The 13,467-nt window shown below is 72.7% G+C and overlaps 2 protein-coding genes across 2 annotated transcripts; both read left to right on the top strand.

Moving 5' to 3' along the window:
• The first annotated feature begins 1,640 nt into the window (after positions 1 to 1,640).
• On the top strand, positions 1,641 to 2,722 carry LOC142001208 (V-type proton ATPase subunit F). The gene is made up of 2 exons (XM_074976221.1): positions 1,641 to 1,843; positions 2,334 to 2,722. Exons 1-2 carry the CDS (start codon positions 1,686 to 1,688, stop codon positions 2,533 to 2,535), a joined length of 360 nt encoding a protein of 119 aa, XP_074832322.1. The 5' UTR covers positions 1,641 to 1,685; the 3' UTR covers positions 2,536 to 2,722.
• Positions 2,723 to 5,693: 2,971 nt separating this feature from the next.
• Positions 5,694 to 7,115, top strand: SPMIP1 (sperm microtubule inner protein 1). The gene is made up of 2 exons (XM_074976209.1): positions 5,694 to 6,143; positions 6,985 to 7,115. The coding sequence occupies exons 1-2, from the start codon at positions 5,726 to 5,728 to the stop codon at positions 7,092 to 7,094; spliced, it is 528 nt and encodes a 175-aa protein (XP_074832310.1). The 5' UTR covers positions 5,694 to 5,725; the 3' UTR covers positions 7,095 to 7,115.
• The last annotated feature ends 6,352 nt before the right edge of the window (positions 7,116 to 13,467 follow it).

Here is a 13,467-nt window from a genome sequence, read left to right as displayed (position 1 = left end):
GGGAGGGAAGGGCTGAGCTCAGGGGGATGCCCAGCCAGGGCACACACAGCCCCCTACGCCAGCCCTGGCCTCCTGGCACGGCTGCGTAGCATGACGCCATCACTGCAGCTCCCCCTCCGCTGGCGTCCGGCCCGACTCTTCTGTCTCCCAGTGCTGCCAGCCCAGGCAGAGGGGCTGGGCCAGGCCCCCAAGCTCTGCCTGCAGGGTCACTGTCCGGCTAGGGAGCCATGTCAGCCGGGGGTCACCCAGGGCAGAAGGACAGGGCCCTGAGGTGAGGGAGCTTCCGCAACCGTCCCCCACAGCAGCTGAGCCCTATGAGCTCAGCACCCTGTAATCCAGCGAGAGTCCTGGGGCCTGCTGGGAGGCTCAGATCAGGGGCCGTTGCTCAGAGCCAGGGCTTGCTTCCAGCCCAATGCTGGGTTGCTCCTCTCCAGCCCCAAACCTGTCAGAGCAGCTTGGTCCTTGCACTGGCCAGCAGTGGGCACCCAGCTATTCCCTGAGCCCCCCGGCACCACACCCTGTACAGCTGGGAGGGTCTGAAAACCCAGCGCAACAAATCCCAACAGGTTCTTCCAGCCACAGGACAATCCCTCCCTCAGCTCTTACCCCAGAGAGCAGCGGGGCCTGTCCCTGAGCTGCTCAAGGCCGAGTGCAGAAAGGAAAGTTACGGCGCCTATAGGACTCCAACCCACCCAGCAAGTGCTTGGTGCAGGGTTCACAGCACAGACCCCCCATGGGCTGAGCCAGCCTGCAGACAAACCAGAGCTGCCTCCAGGCCCTGCCCTGTCCTCGCCCGGTGGTGGAGCTGCCACTGGTCTCGCGTGGCTCTGACCTGCAGCTTGTCACGCGAGCAAGCGCCCTGCCTGGGGGTGGCCTAGCAGAGTCCGGGCAGTACCCAGCAGGCCGCCACTGGGCCGATGTTCCCAGAACGGCTCGCCAGGCAGGGACCGGTGCCTCCTAAGGCCCAGTGCCAGCCACGGACCGGTCGAACTTCTCGTCCAACGGCCGCCCGCTCAGCCTGGCTGGGGCCAAGGTTCTCACGCTCCCACAGTTTGTTTCCAGCGCCAGGCCGGGCTCTGGGTGCTGGGTGCTGCACTCTACCCCTCCCTGGCGCCTGCGGGAGTGTTGGCGTGGGCCAGGCCACGTCAGCCTCCCGTGGCGGGCGAATGCGCTGGCTGGCACCGGTGGGGCCCCGGCTGCCGGCCGAGAGCGCGGCGGCCTGTGATGTGATTCACCGAGCACCGTCCGCCGGGGTGGGCGGCCAAGCTGGGGTGTCTCCCAGAAGCACAGCGTGCAACAGGCGCACACCAGCGCTCGTGACTCCTCGTGCGAAGCAGCCACGTGTGCAGCAGCTGAGCCCCACGGACCCGGCCCCCCACCCCAACACCTCATGGCCACGTGGGCGAGGCCAGCCCGGGGAGGGGCGTGGCTACAGCTGGGGGCGGGGCAGGACGCCTGGGTTCTCTCCCGGCTGGGGGCGGGGGGGGGGGGAAGGGCACAGCACACACCAATGGACAGGAGCCGCGGCGCATGCGCCCCGCAGGGTCCGAGCGGTGTGTGCGAGATGCGCATGCGCTGAGCGCGGGAGGGGCGGCGTGAGGTGCCGCCCGCAGGTGCGGGCCACGCATGCGCGCCGCGCGCCGCGGCTATAAGACGCAGACGGTGGCCGGTAGCGGACCAGAGCCATGGCCGGGCGGGGGAAGCTGATCGCGGTGCTGGGCGACGAGGACACGGTGACGGGCTTCCTGCTGGGCGGGGTGGGCGAGCTCAACAAGCACCGCAAGCCCAACTTCCTGGTGGTGGAGAAGGAGACCAGCCTCACCGAGATCGAGGAGACCTTCCGGTGCGGGCCGGGCGGGACCACCGCGCGGGGGGGAGGGGGAGTGGAGCCGGGCGGGACGGACCGGACCGGACCACTGGGCCGTAGGGGGTGGAAAAGCTGGGTGAGACCACTGGTCCGGGGGGAGATAGACAGCTCCCCGGTGGAGGGGGGGAGCCGGGCTGGACCACCGGGCTGGGAAGGGGGGAAACTGGGCAGGACTACTAGGCGGGGGGGGCGGGTTGGAGCCGGACGCGACCACCTGCCCGGGAAGCGGGGGAAACCGGCCAGGGCTACGAGGCGGAGGGGGGCGGGGTTGGAGCTGGGCGCGACCACCGGAGTAGGAAGCGGGGGAATACGGGCAGGACCATGGGGGGGATAGAATGGAGCCGGGCGCGACCACCGGCCCGGAAAGGTGGGGCAAACCACTGGGCGGCGGGGGGGGGGAAGCTGCCGTGCGGGGGGCGGTGTCACTGCTGCAGCCCCCAACCCACCCCCATCTCCCCCGCCCCAGGAGCTTCCTGAGCCGGGACGACATCGGCATCATCCTGATCAACCAGTTCATCGCGGAGCTGATCCGACACGCCATCGACGCGCACACGCGCTCGCTGCCCGCCGTGCTGGAGATCCCCTCCAAGGAGCACCCCTACGACCCCGCCAAGGACTCCATCCTGCGCCGCGCCAAGGGCATGTTCACCGCCGAGGACCTGCGCTAGCGCCCGCCCCTGCCGGGGGCGGGGAGAGCCCCCCGAATGCCCCGGCCGAGCCCCGGCCCCGTGCTGGCGGGGGGGAGCTGGTCTGTGCCCCCGCCCTGCGCCCCCCACCTCCCAGGCTGCCAGCGGACCGGCCGCGCCGTGTTCCTGTGACGGTCCCGCTGTCCCATTAAAGCCTGGTCCCACCTGGTGATGTGTAGGGTGAGCTGGGCTGCCGGGATCCTGCCGCTCCGGCCCCTTTGGGCGGGGGGTTGCCGGGGTGCAGCGCTGCCAGGGGGGCACCGAGCCGGAGGGCCTGCGTTAAAAACAGTTGCTCGGGGAGCCCCCGCGGCTGCCTGCGCTGGGCTCCCCCCCCCCCCCCCCCCCGCCCTGCCTGCTGGGATCTCGCTGCCACCCAGGACACATGGTGGGGTGGGGGCAGCCTGACCTTACTCCCCTCCCCCCAGCCCTCTCCTGTGTGCACCCCCTAGTCAGAGGGGCTCCCCGCATGCGGCAGCCCTCTTGCCCCGTGACTCTCAGCCAGCAAACCTCCCTGGGCTGACGCAGGGGCAGCTGTCATGTGCCCCCACAGGAAGTGCCTGGAACTCACCCGCACGTGGCCCTGAGGAACCAGCTGCTGCCTCGTGGGCAGGAGCAGCCCCGGGGCTGGTGGCCCCACCCAGGGTTGGCGGGATCCTGGCTGGGGCCTCTTACTGGCTGGCCAAGGGGGGTGCCCGCAGGGCCTGTACCACAGGTGCCTGTGGCTGGAGCTGCCGCTTGCTGTTGTCCTGGCCCCAGGCTGGGGAGCTGGGCAGGGGCTCGGCTGCCCTGTGGGCGGTGCCCTTCCGGGCTAGTTCATAGTGCTGCTCCCAAGGTCACTGATCAGGGTGCTGCTGTCTCCTTCCCTGGGGCTGGCCCTGGCCCAGGCCACTCCTCGTGCTGCCCCAGCTGGGTCTGTCCAGGATCAGTTTTGCCCTGTCCCAGCTGGCTGTGGAGCTGGGTGGAGGCCCAGGCCAGGCTTTCTGTCCAAGGGGGGAAGTGCTGGACAGTCAGAGCTGATCTCAGCCTGGCTCTGGCTGTGTCTCTGCGTGGGGTGAGACAGACCAAGTGGGGACCCTGCTGCTGGCTGGGCTAGTGGGAGGGGGCAGCTGCTGTCACAGAGTGGAGTGAGAGTGGGTAAGGTGCTGGGAGCCCAGAGTCAGGGGGGCTGCAAGCAGCCTGGGCCCTGAGTGTACCTGGTCCTTCCCCCCCCCCCCACTCCCCACTGGCAGTTTTTGTGGTGAGCTGGGCTGCCTGGAGCCAGCAGTGGGCTGGACTCTGCCCTGGCAGCTGGCTGGGGCTTGGGAGAGGGCTGTGGGTCTGCCCCAGGGGAACACCCCCCTCACCCCCACCTGCATGGGGCTGCTGTGATGCCCTGGTCCAGTGGCCAGCCTGTCTCCCTCCCTGGGGCCGGGAGCAGCTGCCATGCTCTGCACAGGGGCATTGCCCCTCAGCGGGTGCTGTTCTAGGGCCCTCAAGTGGTGGGTGCTGAGAGTAGCAGCTTGCCCTCACCCTGCCCCCTCAAGGGCTGGGCAGCCAGTCTATGCTCTGGCTCAGGGCCAGCCTGGAGGGCAGCTCTGGTCAGTCCCTCGTGCTAGCGCCCGCTGAATCCTCCTCACAGGGAAGAGCTCCCCCAGCCCTGTGTCTGAGCTGTGGCCCCCACCCTGTGCCTAGCTGCCAGCGACTTGTCCAAGGGCCTGTGCCCAGCTCACTGCCGGCCCCTCACAATGCCCACAGCAGAGCCTGGAGCCCAGCCCCAAACATCAGCACCCACCCTGGTTACTCCACCTCCCCCAGTACCCCAGTCCAGCCGAGGGGTTTGGAAAACCTGCCTCCCCCTCTCCCAACGGGCTCGGCCTCCCTATGGGCCCAGTTCAGCATGTGGCTCAGCTCCTAGCGGCCCTGGCAGCTGCTGCAGGCGACAGGGCCCCCCTAGAAGGAGGACAGGGCGTAGAAATGGGCCCAAGGACCACAAGCCAGGGTCCAGTCCCATCCAAGCCTGGCTCAGTTCTTGGCAGGTGGATGCCTAGGCCCACGTGACGGCCTGAACACTCCTGAGACCCAGGCCATGTGGGTCAGCATTTCCCCCAGCTTCTGTGGGCCCCTCCACCTGCATACCCACTGGCACCTCCCAGAAGCAAACATGCAGCCTGAGGGCAGCGGTGCTCCCCTAATTCCTTGCCCCAAACAGACCCAGGCGGGCACACGCACAGAGCGGCCCCGCAGCCCTCCTGGGCGCAGATGGGGACTGCGGGCGTCATGCTAAGAAGCACCCAGGATCGTTTTCAAGGGGTCAGGTGCCACGTTTACTGACCCTGCGGCGGGAAAGCAGGTGGCAGCTACACGCATCTGGGTGCTGGTCATTCGCTGGCCTGTAATGGGCCGGATGGGGCCCGGGTTCCTGCAGCCAGGGTGAGCTCCCAGGGGCCGTGGCAACCAAGCCTGCAGTCCCCAGGCCAGTGCCCCGGGAGCAGCTGGGGGTTGCGGGCGGCAGTGCTGGTTTTGCTCACGTTTGCTACTGTTTCCCAAGGTGGTGGCCCCTGGCTGAGTCTCTGCTTTCTCCGGAGGGGCCCTCAGCGTGCCCCAGGCGCCGAGGGCCTGCAGCTGTCCCTCATTGTCCTGGGCCCTGCCCGGGAGGGCTGGGGCGCCCACCTGCGTGCAATGCAGCAGGGTGGGAGAGCCACGTTCCCACCTGGGCCTGAGCCCGCAGCCAGGCGGGTACCCCCAGAGGGCGGCTGGTGGCGCTGGGAAGCAGGAGGCCTGGCTGCTAGTGTCCCCCTGGGCACAACACCTGCCTGCCCAGGCTGGCACTTGCTGGCCAGGGCCCAGGCGCCCTCGGGGGGTGCTTTATAGCCACCCTGTCCAGGCTCAGGTTTGGTGGTTGCCCTCCCTGGAAACGAGCTGGGTGGGGGGCAGGGGGTGATTCCCCAGCACCCCCATTTCCCTTGGGTGCCAGTGCAGGTGGCCCAGCCAGTCCAGGGGGGCAGCTGGTCCCCCACTCCCGTAGGAACAGACAGGCCCCTGCCCCTGGCGGCTGGCTGCTGATGCCGGGGGGGGCTGTGGAGCCCCGGGGCCTCCGCTGGGGCGCCAGCCCCGCCCCCCTTCCCCCGGCCTCTGTGAGCTCAGGGCGTGACGCAGCCGGCAGTGGGAGCCCCCGAGGGAGCCGGGCCCAGCCATGGCGCGCCAGCTGAGCATGGACACGCGGGAGCAGGACTTCTGGAAGGAGGCCTTCCTCAAGGAGCTGCTGCTCCGCGTCCGCTGGCGGCAGCGCTACGGGGGGCCCATCAAGGCCCGCCAGGAGCAGCTGCGCCCGCGGCGCCAGGCTGCCGAGCAGCCCCTCAAGCTGCCCGCCCTCCCTCCGGCGCCCGGGCCCCAGCCCCAGAAGCCGCCCGAGGAGCCGGCCGGGCCCGCCGCGAGCCTCCCGGCCACGGAGATGAAGCCGGTGGCGCCGAAGGTGCAGCAGCTGCTGTACCAGGGCATCTCCCACGACGGAGAGGGCCGCCAGCGGTACCTGCAGCGCCGCGCACGCAGCCCGCCCGAGGCCAAGTACTACAGCCCCGTCACCACCAACTTCCTCTACGGCTGGCGGCTGGGTGAGCTGGGCCCCGCTGCCCACCAGCCCCCTGCCGGGCCGGGGCAGGGAGAGGCGGGGCTGCCATTCTGTGACTTCACAGCGGGCTGGGCCAATCAGCACAGCTGGCCTGTGCTCATTTGCATGGCGTTAGTCTTGTGGCACCAGCTGGCGCCATCTGATTGGGTTCCCCGGCCGGCACAGGGCGGACTTGCCATGAGCTAGGTGGGCCAGCATCACCTACTGGGTGCGATGAGCGCTAGTCTGCTATGTGTCATAGCCCCTATACTGCTGGGGCGCGATGGGGACTCCTCGATGGCTCAGCCGGCGGGGATGTGGCTTTTGGCCTGGTGGCTCTAGTGCTGGGACTGCATGGAGCGCAGGGGGGCCTGGCACGTAGCCCAGCGCCTGCTCTGACAGCCCCTTCCCCCTTCGCACAAGCGTGCAGCTGGGTCCCGGGGGGCGCAGGGGTATCATGGCAGTTGCTGTGCCCCCCTAACCTTGCGTGCGCTGAAACCAGCTCCGGGGGCGGCTCCCGGCTGGACTGGCCTCACAGCTGCTCCCTCACCCGCTCCTCTGCCCCATGGTAGCCCCCCCCCCGGCCTGTGCCCCCGCCCCATGCCAGCAGCTCCAGGCAGCGCTCCGGCTGCGAGCCCAGGAGGGCGGCAGGCTTTGGGGTAAAGGCTGGGCATGCAGTGTGGTGGGGGGAGAGCCCTTACCCCAGGCAGGGCGGGGTCCCCCCCCGGCCTCGCCCCTGTGCCGCAGACGAGGTGCTGGGAGACCTGGGCAGCGAGGCAGCTGCGGGGGGGCCCCGGGGTCTGGTCGCCCCCGACTCACAGCCCCTCCCCTCGTGTCTCTGCCAGGGGACGTCACGCGTGGGTACGCGCCCCCGGCCCCCAAGTGCCGCATCGAGAGCTTCTTCCGCAAGAACGGGGCCTTCTCGCTGCTGGACCCGCGCGACGTGGCGGTGTGAGCGCGGGGCCCCGAACACGACCGCCTGCTGCTGCCCAGGGCTGGCTCCGCGCGTCCTTCGCCCACCCGCCGCGCACGGCCCCAGCGCGCCCGCCTGCCCGCTCTGGTCCCCTCACTGGCGGTGCCTGGCTGCGACGGCCGGGCCCAGCCAGCCCCACAGCCCCGCCCTTCCCCGCGGCTCACCCGCTGGGGAATACGGGGGGTGCAAGGGGGGCGAGGTCTCACCGCACCCCGTAACCTCCCCGCTGGCCCCGGGCATGGCCACAGCGCCCCTCCCTGCCTCCTGCTCCAGCCCCACAGCGCCCTCAGGCCTCTGCCCCACAGCGTCCCTGCATACCCCAATAGCACTGTGCCTCCAGGGCCCTGTCTCGCGGCACACCCCATACCTCTGCCCCACCGCGTTCCGCCGTACCCCCAGCCCCACAGCGCCCTCAGGCCTCTGCCCCACAGCGTCCCTGCATACCCCAATAGCACTGTGCCTGCAGGCCCCTGTCTCGCGGCACACCCCATACCTCTGCCCCACCGCGTTCCGCCGTACCCCCAGCCCCACAGCGCACTCAGGCCTCTGCCCCACAGCTCCCCGCACTGCCACCGTCGGGCATGAATGCCCGTGAAGGGTTCACCCCAGAGGTCCAGGGGCTCCCTGCGGCACAAGGCCTTCCAGGAGCGGGGACTGACCCCAAAGTGCGCATGTGGGGGCACTGTCGGGGGGCGGCCTGTGAGAGGCGCAGTGGGACCCTGAGCCCAGCTGCAGCCGTGGGGCCCGGCAGGGTCGGGCGCCCGGCCCTGGGGGCGGAACAGGACTGGCCGAGCTAGTCCCACCGACCGACCCGGCCTGCGGCACTTTGCCTGGGGTATTCACACCGGCCGCAGGGCCACGGCGGGGTGCGAGCACCTGCCCTGCGCTGGGCAACCCGGTCCCCCGCCCGCTTCTGGTCCCCCTCCCCCTCCCGCCCGCTCGGCTCCGGCGCCCACCCGCGCCGTGGCTGTCACCGGCAGGCCTGGGCCCGGCCCTCCCGCTCCGGAGCAAGGGGCCGGCTGGGTACGCGCGCCGCGCCGACGCCGGGCCCTGCCCGCTGGCTCTGGTGCGCCCCGGCCAGCCCGGCCCGTCCTTCGCCCGCGCGTCCCTGCCCGCCTCGCTAACGGCGCGCGGGCCCTTCGCAGCCCCCGGGAGACGCTCCCCAGGCCCCGTTCAGCGCCAGAGCCGCGGCGGGCGGGGGGGGTCCCAGGCGGCCCCAGGGCGCGTCACGGCGCCCAGAAAGCTCAATGTTTCCCCAGACGGGCAGGAATAACCCCGGGACTGGGCCCCCCCAGGGCCCGAGCAGCGCCCGGCGGGTTGGGGACTGGGCCCCCCCAGGGCCCGAGCGGCGCCCGGCGGGTTGGGGGCTGCGCCCCGCTTTGGGACCGGAGCTGTATGCGCTGAAAAGCGCCGTCTTACGCAGGCGGCCGGTTCCCAGGCGGAAAGTGACGCGGGGAGAGCCCAGTGCCGGTTGCTGGCGGCTCCTGGCGGGGGCGGGCAGCGCAGGGGGCGGTGAGGGGGCTGCGGGCCCCCACGCCACTGAGGATGAGGGGCGTGTGCCGGGAATGACCTGCGCAGCACCCCCGTCCCGGGGTTTCCAGCCCCGGCCTGAACATCGCCGCCCCCAGCCCGGCCACACAGCTCGGAGCCCGGCGCTGGGAGCGGGCGCGGGGAGGTCCCCGCTCAGTCCGCGCCTCGGCTGCCGGCTGCCTCGCCCGCAGGGCTGCCCGTCCCCCGGGCTATGCGCTGCTTCTTCCGGGGTTTGGCGGCCTGACGCGCGGTGCTCCGGTGCGCGGCCGGAGCTGGTTCCAGGTGGGCGCCCGGCGACCGCGCCAGGCTTCCCGGCCCAGCAGCCCTCCAGAGGCGTGCGCGGAGCCGGCTGCCTTTCCACGCGTGTGCGCGGCCGGGGTGGGCGGCAGGCGGAGGCGGACGGGCTCCTGGACGCAGCACTCCCGGGTCTCTCTGCGTAAAATCCGGCCGCGCGCAGCCCCCGGCTGGGATTCCCTTCCCACCCCCCGGCCCCTTGGCCGGCCACAGCCGTGGGGGAGCCAGCGGCGGGCGCCGCCGAGGCCTGGAAGGCGCTGACCGTCCGGCCCGGCCCGGGTCAGCCTCCGGGGGGTGCGCGTTGAGCGGGTGAGGCCGCGCGCCCCGGGCCAGAGCGCAAAGCGGCGCTGCAAGGCCCCGTTCCAGGCTGCCCCCGTGGGAGGCCAAAGCCCGTTCTTCCCACGCGGCACCTGGGGCCACGCAAAGGGCCCCCCGCCCCCCCCCCCGAGCAGCGGAGATCCCCACGCGCGCTCCCTTTCCCCTGCACAGCCAGGGCCGCGCACATCCCATGGCCCAGTCCCAGCCATGCGCTGGGGAAAGCTGGGGCCCTGCACCGCCCGGCCGAGTGTCAGTCCGGTCCCAGGCAATGGCCAGAGCAGCTGGGGGGCAGCGGCCATGGGGCTGGCCTGGCTCGGCACTCCGCAGCGCTCCGGGTGCGGCTGGCACTGCTCTGCGCTCAGAGAGGGTCGGCCAGGACCGCTGGCAGCACTCAGCGCCGCCTGGCTGCGACCTGGGCGTGTTCGGCCCCTGGGCCGCGGGGAACCCACCCGGCTGGGACCCCGGGAGCCGCGCCCCCCCTTCCCCCCGCGCATATGGGGGGGGGGTGTCCCGGTGAGCGGAGCGCGTGGGCGCGTCGCAGCGGGTCGGCAGAGTGCGCAGGGCCGGCAGCCTGTGTGTGTCGGTGGTGCACGCGGCTCGGTGCACACCACAAAATTTATTCCACTCGGGTGTGAAAACAATTAGGGGCACCAGTGGGGGGGGCGGGGCGGGGCGGGGCTCAGCCCAACACAGTGAGCAGGAGTTCGCAGCAAAGTCCAGCTGGGGGGTGGGGGGGGGGCAGAGCCCAGGCCCCCCTCCCCCACCTGCCAAGCCAGTGACTGTTCTGCTGCCGTCTGCCTCCCGTAATGCCCTGCCCAGCCGCCGCTCTTCTCTGCGGGTCTGCTGGGCAGGCGGCCGGCCCCACTGCCCCTCTCGGCCCGCTGGCGTCTTGCGGGGTTGGGGGGGGGGCGCTATGAAGTGACCGGCTGCGCAGGAGTCCCGCGCTGAGTTAATCAGCCACCCTGGGGAAACTGAGGCACACACACGAGTCCCACAGCACAACGCAAGTGCCGGCCACGGCGGGGGGCGCTGCCCATGTGGGCGCTGGGGGCCGGGGCTGCTCCGCTCTGTCCCCGCCTCTGCCCCCGGGCTCAGGCCTGCCCAGCCCAGCTCGGGTCGCCGTCCTGTTCACCCGGCACCGCCAGCGGCTCCAAGAGCTCCTGGAAGCTCAGCATGTTCCTAGGGGGACAGTGTGGGTCAGTGTGGGGCGGGGGGGGCTGGCGTGGGGTGAGCATGGAAGTGGGGGGGTCAGTGTGGGGCCGGGGGGGGCTGGTGTGGGGTGAGCATGGAAGTGGGGGTGTCAGTGTGGGGCCGGGGGGGCTGGGTGGGGTGAGCATGGAAGTGGGGGGTCAGTGTGGGGCCGGGGGGGCTGGTGTGGGGTGAGCGTGGAAGTGGGGGGGTCAGTGTGGGGCCGGGGGGGCTGGTGTGGGGTGAGCATGGAAGTGGGGGGGTCAGTGTGGGGCCGGGGGAGCGCTGGGACCTGAATGAGCTGGGGGGCAGGATGGGTGGAAAGGGCCAGGCCAGAGCCGGGGGTCGCTCCCCACCCTTGGCCCTATGCCCTGCAGCTGTGCTCGACCCCCACCCCCACGCCCGGCTCCGCCCCAGGCAGGCTGCAGGGGAGGCGGGAGGTGGGACACCCCCCAGCCCTGCCCGGAGCAGCCGCCGCACGGAGCCAGAGCCTCGGGCAGCCCCTGCAGCGGCTCTCTGGCCCCAGAGCTCCCCCGGCTCCCTGGGCCACCTGCCTGTGGCGCCGGGCCTCCATGCCCTGGGTCCGCTCCCGCTTCACCTGCTCCAGGTGCTCCTTCAGGGCCGCCCTCTGCTGCGCCCGGGCCTCCTGCCGGGGGACGGAGGGGCCAGGCTGAGTGGGGGGCGGCCGGGGGGCCGGAGTGGGGCAGACCCCCAGATCCCCCCCAGCCCTGCAGCTGACCCCCCCCTCGCCCCCTAAGGCGATCGCCCCCCGCCCCCCGCCGAGCCGGAGCCCGCAGCAGGAGGGCGCTTGCCTGCTGTGGGGGGACCCCATGGGCGAGGGGGTGCGGAGCGCGGCGGTGCCAGCCTGCGCGGGGCACAGTGGGGAGCCCAGCACCTCGCCATGGGGTGGCACCAGCTGCCCCCCAGCTGCGGCAGCACCGGGGGCGGGGGCCAGGCGCCCAGTCCCCCCACAGGGCAGCACCGGGGGCAGCCGGGCCCTGGGCACTCGAGTGGGCTCAGACCCACACAGCCAGAAAGGTGCCAGAGGGCCCAGGCCCCCCCGGGCGGGACCCCCCTGCCCCAGCCTCACCTGCAGCAGCTGCCGCTCCTTGTCCCGCTGGTGCCCGCGCCCCTCCGCCACCTGCAGCTCCGCCAGCCTGTGCAGGGCCGCCTGCTGCTCCCCCCTGGAGGGGCGGATAAAGGCCTTCTCCCGGCGCAGGGGGCTGCCGTGGGGCCAGCGGCTCGGCCCGAGCTGCCAGTGTCCGAGGCGTTAGCGAGAGGAGCCGGGGGGCCCCCGCCGTGGGGCTCGCCCCCCAGCTGTGAGCCAGGCCCCTGCTCGTGGCCCATCCCGGGGCCGAGCTCCCAGCCCCGCGCCCAGGCCGGCCGGTGCTGCGGGAGTGTCCGAACCCCACACGTGCCTCAGTTTCCCCAGTTAGCGCATGGCTAAGCAGCGGGGGGGGGGGTGCGCTGAGGGCAGGTGCAGAGACGGGGCGGGATTCAGGCAGGGGGGCGTTAACTCCCGACCCAAGTCGAAGGGGGTGACGGGGGCACTGGAGACCAGAGGATCAGGCTCAAGGGGGGTCCTTGGGGACCAGTGGGAGTCCCAGGGCTCAGGCCCAGGGAAGGGCTCTTAGATCCACTTCCTAACCCCCCCCCCCCAAAGGATCCATGAGCCCCCCGGGGAGCCAGGCCCTCCCCCCGGCCCCGGTGCTTCCCAGAGCCCAGCCCCCCCCAAGGGCTCTGCGGGGGGTGCAGGGGCTGCGGCGCTGGGCGCGGGGGACACGGCATCGCTGAGCAGCTTTTCTACCCAGCCACCAGCCGCTCCCCCGGCTTGGGGGGGATTCCCCATCCTTGAGCACAGGCCACGCCCCATCGCTCTATGGCCACACCCCCCGCCTGGCTTGAGACCACAGGCCACGCCCCCTCCTCCATGGCCACACCCCCTCACCCACCTGGCCTAGGAGCCCCCCCAACAGGCCACGCCCCCTCCCACCATGGCCCCACCTCCCTCCCCCGCCCCAGCGCTGCCCCTTCTTACCCAGCGGGGCTCCGGGGGGCGCTGGGTGTCCTGGTCCTCAGCTGCCGGCTTCCCCCTCGGGCCGTCCCAGGGGCTCCGGCCAGGCCCGGCGGTGTCCAGCGGCTCCAGGAGCGGACGGTCCCCGGGGCCGCTCTGGGCCTCCGGTTCCTCCATGTCCCCGGGCCCGGCGGCTCCCGGCTCCCGGGGCAGCCCCCCAGCCGGCGGCGGAGCTGCTGGAGCCCTCGGTGGGGTGGCCCGGCGCTGGAGGCCCCCTGGCCCTGCCGGCCCCCTCTGCTCCTGGGCCAGCAGCACTTGGGGGTCCCTGTGCAGGCTCCCCGGGGCCCGGAGCGGCCCCAGCTCCAGTGGGGCGGCCCCCCGGGGCTCTGCTCCCCTCGGGCCTTGGGGTGCTGGGCCCCCCGGCCCCCTCCCTTCCTGGGCCCCCCGGGGCTCTGCTCCCCTCGGGCCTTGGGGTGCTGGGCCCCCCGGCCCCCTCCCTTCCTGGGCGCCCCGGGGCTCTGCTCCCCTCGGGCTTTGGGGTGCTGGGCCCCCCGGCCCCCTCCCTTCCTGGGCCCCCCGGGGCTCTGCTCCCCTCGGGCCTTGGGGTGCTGGGCCCCCCGGCCCCCTCCCTTCCTGGGCCCCCCGGGGCTCTGCTCCCCTCGGGCCTTGGGGTGCTGGGCCCCCCGGCCCCCTCCCTTCCTGGGCCCCCCGGGGCTCTGCTCCCCTCGGGCCTTGGGGTGCTGGGCCCCCCGGCCCCCTCCCTTCCTGGGCGCCCCGGGGCTCTGCTCCCCTCGGGCCTTGGGGTGCTGGGCCCCCCGGCCCCCTCCCTTCCTGGGCCCCCCGGGGCTCTGCTCCCCTCGGGCCTTGGGGTGCTGGGCCCCCCGGCCCCCTCCCTTCCTGGGCCCCCCGGGGCTCTGCTCCCCTCGGGCCTTGGGGTGCTGGGCCCCCCGGCCCCCTCCCTTCCTGGGCCCCCTGGGGCTCTGCTCCCCTCGGGCTTTGGGGTGCTGGGCC

This window comes from Carettochelys insculpta, chromosome 1 (assembly GCF_033958435.1).
Source record: "Carettochelys insculpta isolate YL-2023 chromosome 1, ASM3395843v1, whole genome shotgun sequence".
NCBI classification, from domain to species: Eukaryota; Metazoa; Chordata; order Testudines; family Carettochelyidae; genus Carettochelys; species Carettochelys insculpta.
Note: the sequence above shows the minus strand (reverse complement) of the source record. Positions and strands in the feature narration are given on the sequence as shown.